At 39.4% G+C, this 12651-nt stretch overlaps 1 protein-coding gene across 1 annotated transcript in view; it reads left to right on the top strand.

Moving 5' to 3' along the window:
- The window catches only part of PROX1 (prospero homeobox 1), a 50496-nt gene that overhangs the window by 5107 nt on the left and 32738 nt on the right, over window positions 1-12651 (top strand). The window contains exons 2-3 of the mRNA XM_054022603.1: window positions 3261-5051; window positions 12245-12350. Of these exons, the coding sequence (XP_053878578.1) occupies window positions 3328-5051; window positions 12245-12350 (1830 nt within the window). The 5' untranslated portion in view covers window positions 3261-3327. The remainder of the gene's footprint in view (window positions 1-3260; window positions 5052-12244; window positions 12351-12651) is intronic.

The raw sequence follows: 12651 nt of genomic DNA, 5'->3' as shown, positions 1-12651 counted from the left end.
TGGCTTATAGTAGGTGATTCTCTAAATATAGATTCCTGAATGGGTGTACACAGACACAACCATGTATGTAGGAAATGTAGTGCTGATGAAATATGCAGACAAAGTAGGAATATTTTTTCTTTCCAGTATTAAAGTCTTCCTATAATATCTGTGTCATATCCAATGAACACATTCTTGCTGAATTGGATTTTGCATTCTACTGTCCATTGTGTTCTATTTTCCTCTGGACATGAGCTCATTTTGGCCCCTTTAAGCCAATGATATGAGCCGATATAATTCAATGGATAAAGTAGAAGTATTTCTCGTTATTTAGACTGAGAATAGTGCACATCTTAAGACAGAAACCCCGTAGGCTTTATTGAATACCAGGAGCAACCCAGAAATATTTACTGCATAGGGTGAGAGTGAATAAGAATGGGAGAGAAAAAGGGTGCCACATTCCAGAGCACCTCCAATATGTTAAGGGAAAACTGATTTCCCTCATGGTGGTAGAAGTGAGCTGGTGAGCAGTGGTTAATGCATGGTTTGTGTGAGAGGAAAATGGAAGCTCAGGAGGAAGGATGCGTAGCGATGACCCTATGACCTGTTTCAGCCAACCTATTTCCTGAGTCACTGCCTCAAGGATACAGCAGGCCCTCTTTGTGTACGTCCTTGGTTGAGATTGGGCAAGAGAGACGGAAGTTCTGTTCAGATGCCCAGAATCCGCTAGGAAGTGCATAAAACACAAAACTTGACATTAGATTTTGATATGAGTCTGGGAAGGTATTGCTGGATTTTAATCAAGCATAATTTCACTATACAGCAAAGGAAGGAAAAGCACATGGTACAGGGTTTTTTTTTTCTCTTGGTAATGGCTATTTTGAAGCTAAACTGCCTGTGGGATATTTTACATACCAAGGCAAAAGCTCTTAACATTTCCTTGCTGCTATTTCATGTAGCTTGCAAACTCATATACTTTAAAGAGGAATGAAAACGTTCTCCCTGTTTCTTATTGGGCCAATATTCTCTTCTGGTGTAGATGAATGCCATCCGGTGACTTGAGTGGAGTCATCCATTCTCACCCATAGAGAATTTGGCTTTTCATGTATGAAAATCATCTTTCAGCTCCAGTCTAACTGTCAATAAGAAGGCCTGGGATGTTAGGTCCTGTTCCTGTCCCTGTTGCAGATAATGGGCATTTTGCCATTGACTTTGATGGAAGCATGATGGTGTCCTTCATAAATGCCCCTCCAATCAGGACCTGATTCTGCCACGCTCACTTGCAATGAATAGTATCTTGCTATGTGAGTAATCCCATTGATTCCAGTGGAATTACTTGCAGAAGAAGACACGACTCAGCATGAGTAAGGGTTCAGAATTGGGACCACAGTGATTTGCCATGTGACTTTTTTTGTTTTTTAATTCCATAACCTAGTTTGCTTCATGCACTTTTTATATTAACAACAATTTCTGCACAGAGTGCTGGCAGCAATTGTTGGGTCTAGATTTCCAGTTCGAATTCAGGGAATTTTTATTTTTTATTTTCCCCTCCTGGATACAAGGAGTCAGTAAGATAAACAAGCATCATGTTCCTTTCGTAACAGTCTTTAACGCAGAAGCTCTGAAAATTCTTTTAGCATATCCAAAATACATGGGCAAAGACCATAGACTGAACATAGCATTTTTAAATACTTTTTTTTTTTTAATCTAAGCACTGCCTACTATCTTGATTTTTACAGATTATTTCATGCTGAAATTATTCCTGTTTGCATGGATAGTCATTCTTTAAAACTAGCCACAGATGCAGTCCTAGGGAGCGCGTAGATGTTTTTACAGGTGAACCGAAAGAGATGGGAGCAATTCCAAAAAGTCTGCATGCTGCCTTTGGCAATATACCCTGTTATTGTGAAGATTGTGCACTGCTAAGCAAATGTGAAGTTTAATGTTAGATAAACACAGCGTGAAAAATATTTTAATGTTATTTAGTATAGTGTTAAATTTTAAGAAACAGGAAGAAACATTGCACTTCATGTGCAATGTGCTTTTAGCATCACTAGTTAATAAGTCACAAATTATGTCAAGAACCTTTTATAAAATGCAAGGAAGTGTTATCTTTTTATACTGTGTTCCTGGGAAACAATGAGAGTTCATATAAAGAGAAGGTATCTTCCTTTCTCATGCAGTTGATTGATGTTATATTCTTTCATCTTTCCATATTTTTTCTCTTCTGTTTTTGCATGTCACAGGAAATAGGATTTTGTGTATCCAAAATGTAACATATAAGAATGGCTTCATTGGGCATATGAGATATTATTTTTGGAGCCTATTTTAAAACAGAGCTGTAACACTGAAAAATGCCTTGATTTTGCTTATGCAAACAATGTAATGCCCTATATCATAGCTTGTGAAATGTGAACATTTCGTGCTTTAGCACTGGGATTTACTTTGAGAATATAAGTTACCAAAAAGGGCAGAGTATTTGGAGAATTTAAAACACCACAATGGCAATTCAGTGGCATCTGCTAGGTTATATTAATGATATTCAGCATTTTTGTTTTCTCTTTTTTAAAATATATATATATATATATATACTAATCCTGACCATTTAAAAAAAATCTTAATGCATTTTGCTTCACTGAATAAATGCTGCCTTAATGATTTAAGAGATTTTTTGCAACATAAGTATTAAATGTGTGTATGTTTTCTATGCTTCTCTCACTCACTCACGCATACATCACCCTATGTGAAATTAAGTAAAAGTTGTTATTTTGACCTTCGGGTGTTTATTTATCAGTTCTTTTCTTTTAGTCTTAGAAAACACAATTACAGTTTTTACATTGCAATTGATATTTTTTTAATCCAAATTTTATACAGCTTCTTGTTTTAACAATAAATCTTAAATAAGGACTACTTTCATCTTCTTTTGTAACATGTATCTCAATACCCTAAATTTAATCAATTGGTTGTCAGAGGCTGTGTTCTTCTAATCTACTGTTTCTTCTGAAGATAAACAGTATCATTTTAGGCATTTGTGCAAGAGAATCATATTACTGGTGCTTAAGCAGTTTTTGCTTTTTTAAATCTTAATCCATCTTAAACCAGTGGAGCAGAAATATTTAAAAATGTTTCATTTCAAGCAGAGTGCATAATACATTGCAATAATTGTAATGTGCCATAAATCCCAGAGCCTATGCATTTTGCATTTTATTCAGGATTGAGGTCAGGAAATTTGGAGAAATTTAAAGAAAATGATTCATCAGTCCTTTTGTTCTGTTGGCCAGGGTCCCAGGATTCTTGAGCTGAGCCCAGCTGACAAGCTTTTGAAGATGGCACAATAACAGTCCAGTGATGCCTGACCATGACAGCACAGCCCTCTTAAGCAGGCAAACCAAGAGAAGAAGAGTTGATATTGGAGTGAAAAGGACGGTAGGGACAGCATCTGCATTTTTTGCAAAGGCAAGAGCAACATTTTTTAGTGCCATGAATCCCCAAGGTTCAGAGCAAGATGTTGAGTATTCAGTGGTGCAGCATGCAGATGGGGAAAAGTCAAATGTACTCCGCAAGCTGCTGAAGAGGGCGAACTCATATGAAGATGCCATGATGCCTTTTCCAGGAGCAACCATAATTTCCCAGCTGTTGAAAAATAACATGAACAAAAATGGTGGCACAGAGCCCAGTTTCCAAGCCAGCGGTCTCTCTAGTACAGGCTCAGAAGTACATCAGGAGGATGTATGCAGCAACTCTTCAAGAGACAGCCCCCAAGAGTGTCTTTCCCCTTTTGGCAGGCCTGCTATGAGCCAGTTTGATATGGATCGGTTATGTGATGAGCACCTGAGAGCTAAGCGCGCCCGAGTTGAGAATATAATTCGGGGTATGAGCCATTCCCCAAGTGTGGCGTTAAGGGGCAATGAAAATGAAAGAGAGATGGCTCCACAGTCTGTAAGTCCCCGAGAAAGCTACAGAGAAAACAAACGCAAGCAAAAGCTGCCTCAACAGCAGCAACAGAGTTTCCAGCAGCTGGTTTCAGCTCGAAAAGAACAGAAGCGAGAGGAGCGCAGACAGCTGAAACAGCAGCTGGAGGACATGCAGAAACAGCTGCGCCAGCTGCAGGAAAAGTTCTACCAAATCTATGACAGCACTGATTCCGAAAATGATGAAGATGGTAACCTGTCTGAAGACAGCATGCGTTCAGAAATCATGGATGCTAGAGCAAGGGATTCTGTTGGCAGGTCAGATAATGAAATGTGTGAGTTAGACCCAGGGCAGTTCATTGATCGTGCAAGAGCCCTGATCAGGGAACAAGAAATAGCCGAAAATAAGCCTAAAAGAGAAGGTCCTAAGGAAAAAGAACACAGGCCAAACGCTTTCCATCCAGAAGGCAAACATTTGGCTGAGACCTTGAAACAGGAACTGAACACTGCCATGTCACAAGTTGTGGACACAGTGGTTAAAGTTTTCTCATCCAAGCCCTCCCGCCAGCTTCCTCAGGTCTTTCCACCTCTTCAAATCCCTCAAGCAAGATTTGCAGTTAATGGGGAAAACCACAACTTCCATACCACAAACCAGCGCCTGCAGTGCTTCGGTGATGTCATCATTCCAAACCCACTAGATACATTCAGCAATGTGCAGATGCCTAATTCCACAGACCAAACAGAAGCACTGCCCCTTGTAGTTCGCAAAAACTCATCTGACCAATCTGCATCAGCCCCACCGCCTGGTGGCCATCACGCTTCTCTGCATCAATCTCCACTCTCAGCTACCACGGGCTTCACCACATCTTCTTTCCGCCATCCCTTTCCGCTTCCCCTCATGGCATACCCATTTCAGAATCCCTTAGGTGCTCCATCTGCCTCCTTTCCAGGGAAAGATAGAGCCTCCCCAGAATCCTTAGACTTAACTAGGGAGACCACGAGTCTGAGGACCAAGATGTCGTCGCACCATATGAATCACCATCCTTGTTCACCAGCACACCCTCCCAGCACAGCTGAAGGTCTCTCTTTGTCTCTCATAAAGTCTGAGTGTGGTGACCTACAAGATATGTCTGAAATCTCACCTTACTCGGGAAGTGCAATATCCTTTTCTAAAAAAAATATAATCGGTTGCAATACCAGGCCCAATCTGTGTAAGTTTGCTTTCCTCTTTTGTTGGGTAACTTAAGACAAACTTCACTGCGTACATAATTGTATGCAATGCTTTCATACAGAGTATTTCTGGTAATAGGACATTCTAAGACAGAGGAGCCAAGGACTTGTAAGAGTAGTGATTAAATAAAGTATCAGGTAATGAACAGCGCTGCTTCACCCAGAGCGTTCTGCTCTTTCCCTATGTCACCTGCCTGGCCTATTTTCAGGGAGAACTTTAAACAGATTCCTTTCTCTCCCCCCGTAAAACATTTGCTTCAATTAGGACAGAAAGTAAGAGAGGCTTCAGGGCCCAGCTGTGTGAAACTTTCCCTCCTGTTGGTGAGCTCTTCCTCACCCGGCTAGTCCCAATGCAGTAAATAGCAATGCTTGCGTGAGTAAGTGCTCACAAAGGTAAGGGCTCCACAACTGGGCCCTTTATTATGGGGGAAATGGGACGTCTTATCCAGCAGTGTCTCCCTGCTGAAAACACTTAGCCTTCCAAACAATTTTTTTCTCCCTATTAAAGCCAAAGTAAGCCCGACCCATTTTAACAGTGTCGTTCCCGACTCTCACAAAGAACAAACGGTTGGTTGTAAATCTTCAGTTCGGATCTCAAGTGAGTAAACAAACAAAACACAAAAGATACAGGTACTGATGTATTCAAGCTGCATCAACTTCTTTCCCCCACCCAGAGGTCTGTTCCTCAGCCCTTGTGCAGCTGCCTGCTATGCATGATTAACCTCTGTTCAGCCGTACACAGAAATCTTTTGTCCTAACATACACAAAGCAAATTATTTTGGAAAGCTAGAGAGCACAGTTAGATATAAAACTTCAGCTGTATTACATTTACAGGACATTCCCCTCCCCCCCCCCCTTTTTTTTTTGGTTTAAATAACTTTTTAGCTCCGGATCAGGCTTTTGAAAAATACAGCTCTGCTTATATTTAGGCATATCCAGCTATTTCCATATTAATTTTCTGTAAACCAGTCCTTTTGGGAATTTTTTTGGAGCAATTACACTCCTTCCCCTCTCTTCCTCCTCCCTGTTCCCCTAATGTGTGTTCCGGTATGGTCAGAAGATTTTCTTTATTTTTTTAAATGACTAAATGTGGATAAAATGTGATATTTGCCCAATGCTAAATTGAGGACTTTCAATGAAGGATACAATTATATTTTATACCTATGATAAGACCTCTCCAGAAGGCAATCACACAAGTATAGAGTCTTAGCTATAGTTAATTTCCTTTCCAAGTTGATGAAGGCAATCATAACTGAATGACCATATCCATCCTTGAGTAATAATAGTGCTATTGATGAAGTTGTCCTTTTTCCAATAATAGCAGTGGAGGCAGATGCCAGGTATATGCTTGTATTATCAATAAGTATCTTTTTGTGGTTAATAATTTTGACGGATTAAATTAATTGTAAATACCTTTTTTTTTTTAAGGGCAAGAGTGCCTCCGCAAATTAATTGCAGGGATCCTGCAAACTCTTATTCATGTGAGTAGTCCTCACTTATATGAATTGTCCAATTTGACTTAAAAGGACTACTGACATGAGTCAGGGTGTGTTGGTTCAGGCCCAAAGAACCCTTCATCTGTAGGTCACTGGTTCAAAACCAGCCTGGATTGGTGTTATCAAAAGTTTTTGCCATCTAATGACTATTTGCTGGCCTACGTGAAATGTGTTGCTGATCTCAGTCCAGGTCCTAGAAGGCAAGTGTTCACATTTTGAAAGCACCACAAATGGAAACTATGTTGGCAGTCATAGGGTATGTCTACACTGGAATACAAGACCTGCGACACAGCCGCAGCTGGCCCAGGCTGGGCTGCAGGTGTAGACATCTGGGCTTGGGCTGGAGCCTGGGCTCTGGGACTCTCCCCGCCCCATGGGCCCCCAGAGCTTGAGCTTAAGCCTGAATGTGTGCATTGCAATTTTACAGCCCTGCAGACGGAGCCACATGAGCCCAAGTCAGCTGACCGAGGCCTGCCACGGGTGTTTAAATGCTGCGTAGACAAACCTTTAAAGACCAAATCATGAATGGGAATGGAGACTGAAGTAGCCTCTCATCTCACAGAGGTGATCTCTTCAAGTTGGGGTTCATACCCATTGTTGGGGGTGTGAGGGAAACATGCACTGTCATTGTCCATTCAGTATCCTCTGTGTGTGAATTAAAAATGGATTTCAGTGTAAGGCTAGCATCTTCCATAAACACTAAAAATTACTAATTCGGATTAAAAAATCCTTCCTTCCTCCGAATTCTACCTTCTGATGCACTCAGAGCAGCTTATATTGAAGTCAACAGGAGCCCCAGTTGTGTAGCTGAGGCCAAAATTTGGTAAATGTCGACTAACCATGTGGTGGCATATTACTTTGTTTTCAGTAAAAGTAGCTTTCTTTTCCTCCTGGAAAAAAGAATGAAAAATCTTTCACTTCTTCAAAGGGGGACTGAAAAGGAAAAACCATTCTGTGTTTATAAGCTGTTAGTCTTTCCTTTGGCTATAACTCTGTATGACCCACTCTGTTTATTATTCTAGTGCAAGTCAGTATTTTTGGAACTTGTGCTGTTTCTGTTGTCCTGTTTGGTTTCTGTCTTCCCCTCTTTCTGCTACAGTGTTCACCCCCTCCCCCGCATTATATTCCTCTCTCTCACTGGCAGCCATTATCACAGCATGGTACTTCTGATGGAGAAGGTGTGCAGGCAACCTCCTCTAGAGCCAGTGCCACTCTGAAGGTTAGTCAGTGGGGAAACTGAGTATTAATGTGGGTGCCGCTTTCCCTTCTCCCCACGCACCTTATTCCCTTGACACTCTGACTCTCCCAGTTAGTCACTAGTGCAGCCTGGACACAAATATATTTGAAAAGCTTCTAGATTCTCAAATACCCGTTATACAGAAGTGTGCACACCGGTATACAACTCTATTGTGGTATTTTTCTAGCAACTGCCCATTTGTCCATGCAGCCTATAGTTTATTCTAGGCGAAGGCATATGGGAGAGAGTATGGCAGTTTGTTTGTATTACACTTTGTTTTGGCCCCTTTATTTCACATGGTTCAATGTGCATATATAAAGAATACGTTTCTTAAGAGAGGCAGTTCTTCCTTCACAACAGAAAGCAACATCTGTTTCTCTGGACAATACAGCCAGGATAAGAACACAAGATCAGCAGATACAGACAAGTTCAGGTTTTAGTAGTAGGCTGAAACCCTGAACCAGTCCCTCTTATTGTTTTTTTTGTTTTTTTTAAAAACCTACATTTGTAAAATGCACCTGATCGTTACCAGCCTTGTTGAATTGTGCAAGGAAATGGTTAATGTTTGTGTATTCTGCTAAACAAGATAAGATGCACCTGCACGGTGAGTTCATATCTTGGTCATGAATGTATTCTGTATCTTTGCAAACTAATCTGTTTAATCAAATATTAAGTTTTATTCAAATGCTAAAAGAAACAGACAGCCAATTGTTTTTCTGCATGATCATCCTTGTCATGCACCCTCTTTGCATCTCAAGAAAAATAGCCTTGTTCAGCCCCAAAACATTTGCATATGTCAAACTGAAGCACAACAGTAGGTTTTTTTGTGCCGTTAAGACATCTGCACAGGTGAAGATGTTCAGCATTTTCTCCACCGAAGGAAGATTTTAATAATGTTAGTGAAGCTTTTTAAAAATCCTTAATTTTTAAATAGAATTCCAATCCAACCGGGGCAAGTTTCTCAGTCCAATATGTGAAAGCTACAATTAGTGAATTACCACATTTTGAAATGAGGAGTTACTATATCTGACTAGAATTAAACTAATTAAACTTAAAAAAAGTGAGCAATTGTATAGTAAGCTGGATGACTCTGTGCTGTTGATAAAACCTGGGAAATGCCAGTATACTTTCAGACCAGCTTCTTTTTTCAAGGTTCTTTAAGACGTGCAGAAATATTCCTAGCAATTTAGAGGTATGCTGAAAAAAGCAACCATTGTGTAATTTAAGCAGCAACTTGGCCTTACAACTACAGATATTTTACCTGAAGTGGCAGATTCCTGCTCCTTTCTCCTCATCCAATACCAATATATGGTACAAAAGCCTAATAGAACATTTTCAGGAATTTGAAGCGAAAGTGAGAGGAACAGAAGATTATCGTCACATAAAAATATTTTAGTAGAAGAGGGTAGTTACTCAAGTGGATTAAGCCCATTTGCTTTTTGGCACAAATCAGGTGCAAGAGTCTACGTGTAGTGTAAGTTAAAACACACAGCGAGTGTACATACGTTTCCTTCCCTCACCCCCACTTCCTATTTCTTACATTTGCCTTTTGGCTGCTGCTGTTGTTTTAGGTAAGGCTATATTGTACATTGTAAATACACAACACTCAGACTCAGGTTGTTTGAACACTGCTTTAGGCTCAGCTGCAGTGCACTGTTTCTCTGAGCTTTTATGTTCCTGAGCAGATGTCTTTCATTAATTTATGGATTTATCATTTCTTTCTTTCTTTCTTTCTTTCTTTTTTTTTACACCTGGCAGCTGGCTCAAGTTTCAGCAGTTATTGTCTATTTTGCATTACACATAGAATTGAATGTCATCTGTCTTCACAAAGCTATGGCTAAGAGAATTGAGGCAAGCCACATGAGCTGCTGGGACAGAGCTTGTTTGCGTTCCATTCGGCACCCTCCCCCCCTTTCCTTTTACCTCCTTAATATTTATTTGTGCTCATTTTCTTTCCTGGCCTTGAATGGGGCTTAGCTCGTGTTCAGTACAGCTGTATGTTTACTGAATCTATTCCATCATGAGTCATTGTGCGTGTGTAAGTATCCTGGAAACAGCTAGTGCTTTCTTGGAAGAACAGTTGCTTTTCAGCACAAGCACTTAAAAGGGAAATTAACCAATTGGTCAGTTCAGTTTTACACTGAAATAGCAATGGGTTATCTAAGAGTTGGCTCTTAAGTGCTTCATTAACTATTTTTAATAGTTTATTAGCGATCTATCTGGTATCACAATATAACCTTAATCTTAGGCACAAGACATAAAGATTTACAGTGTGCTAGATTTCACTTTAAGAATCCCAAGTGCTTAACAGGAAAGCATAATTCTAATTTAAAAAGTGGACTTCTGGGGATTTAAGTTTTAGAACATCTTTCAATATGTGTTTTATTCCATATCAATAGCCTTTAGCATTATTACAGAAAAATAAGGAAAAATCATAAATACAAAGTGAATCAAAATACTTAAACAACTGTTTAATAGGCTTAAACCCAGTGAATACTGAAGCTTGGGGAGAGTTTAAGTTTATATCTTAGCTTCCATCGAAATGGACCAAATGCCAAACATGATATCAAGTTATTATCAGCTTCAGGGGAATTATAAATTAAGGAGACTTAGGATTTTTCTTTACTTATTGAAGCGTTGGTTGGTTGGTCCCCGTCCTCCCGTGGAATCGTATAACTAAATGGATTTCTGGTGTAGAAGTTCTGACTTGTCTAAAACTCTTATCACTAAGCAATAGGTGACAGCTTGCTACCATTATTTCACTTATGCGTTTTGACAGATGGCACTGCAGAATGTAATGCTCTTTTAGACTTCTCTATCAGTCTAATGGAGGTAACTGGAGGTTCTTTCAACTCTTCTCTTGGCACAAGAAGTATGTCAGTCATAAATTATCTTCTTTGGAATCATTAAGCATCTAAAACAAAACACAAGTTCGGCTGAGCTGTTTTCAGTGCACTTTTTGTAAATGAAGAGGTTTTTAAACTATTTTCAGTGGCTATTTTAAAAAAATGTGATATTTTCAGTCTAAAAATGAGCATTCTCTTTCTACAACTGCATCTGCATGTATGAATAATACATGAATAAATAACCATGTTTTGACTCAATTCAGTAGATCGAGAAAAGATATTCGGTTAACAGAACAATCCTAAATAGTCTGTTGCCTGTCGGCATACATTTCTTTGAACTTCCCAGGTTGCGAGCTGGAGCTATTCATTTTGTTCTCCTGTGTTACCAGCTCTGTAAGGTGAAGGCACCTCCGCTGCAGAATAGCTGTGAACTTGTTTGACCTTTCTCCACCATAAGGTGTGAAATAGTGAAATTTTCGTTGAATGTCTTTAGGAAAAACAGTCCTCAGAGAAGCTTCTGGGAAGGACCCTCAATTGACCTTGTGGAGACCACATTGATTTTCTCCACGTGCATCTTCATTTCTGATAAATTATAAAGCCATTAATTTGCTGAGGAAATGGCAGGGCCAGCCTGCGGCACAGATGTGACCAAAGCCATCCTAGCACACAGCACACAAAAGAGTGCCAAGAAGCTGGGGGAAAATCAGAAAGCCTAGATTGTTATGGTTAGATTCACATTCCCTTGGGAACTGTTTTAGTTGCTTCTGTTTACAGATCTAAAAGGTAATGATGTTTCCAGGATAAATAGGCCTCCTTATAGGGTAAGTGGCCATTTATTGATCTGCTAACCCACACTTATTGATTAGTTAGCCCCAAATACAGTTTCATTCTCCGAGGAGTTAACTGTGTAAATCAGAACCAGACAATATTTTTTTAACTACAGAAGGTTGTGGGGTTTTTTTTAAGAAATTTAGCTTTCATTAGAAAGCCAGTAATTGAGGCAAAGGAATAATAGGATTAGAGAGAGTAACTCAAGATACTGAATTATACTCGCATTAAAGAAAAAAGGTAAAATATGTTATTGCATGAAACATTGCTCAGAATCATAAAGCACCTCTGATTGTTTCGTGTGCATTAGCATTATATGATATAAACTGCTCAGTGCTGAGAGAAAAATAAACTGAATTGGAATTGCAAACGAAAGAAAAATCTTGTGATAAGTTTTTTTGCAGCACATGCTTCATGCATTTGTTTCCTTAGCAACAAGTGAACATACATATGGTACACAAACCTTAAACCTGAAAAATTCCTGCCACCAACACCAAGAATGAACTGAGAGACAATATATGTTATGTATCCTCACATATCTTATGTAGTTGTTTTGCAGATAATTACAGTTCTAAAGAGCTGCAAATTGAATGTTAACAATTTGTCACTCGGTCCTTACAGAACATTTCTCGAAGGAGCACTTTGCTAGCCGTGTATATTCAGAACCAGCTTTTATTCTCAAGCAAAGCATTTTCCTTGACTAATTCAATCCTACATGCAGGAAGGTCTGTCACCCAATCACTTGAAAAAGGCTAAGCTCATGTTCTTTTACACCCGGTACCCAAGTTCCAATATGCTGAAAACCTACTTCTCAGATGTAAAGGTAGGAAAAAAAACTTTTTTCCCCCCTCCTTATTGCATGTTTGCATTTTTGTGGTGAAAATGTATCACTTTAACACATTAAAGGTAAATGACTATTAATTCTAATTTCACTACTAGAAATTACAGTTCATTGTTATTCACTTGACTTTTTCTACTAAGGTGTGCTTGGGGTCCATGTCTGAAGGGAAAAGGCTTGGGGTTTTTTTTAATCAAGAGAGAGTCTGAAGTTTCAACGCAAAATAAGAATATTTAATACAGTTGGATGACACAGTTTTACATGTGTGTATCCTCTGAAAAAGAAA

This window comes from Malaclemys terrapin, chromosome 3 (genome assembly GCF_027887155.1).
Source record: "Malaclemys terrapin pileata isolate rMalTer1 chromosome 3, rMalTer1.hap1, whole genome shotgun sequence".
In the NCBI taxonomy this organism is placed as follows: Eukaryota; Metazoa; Chordata; order Testudines; family Emydidae; genus Malaclemys; species Malaclemys terrapin.
This window is presented reverse-complemented; position numbering and strand designations above follow the sequence as displayed.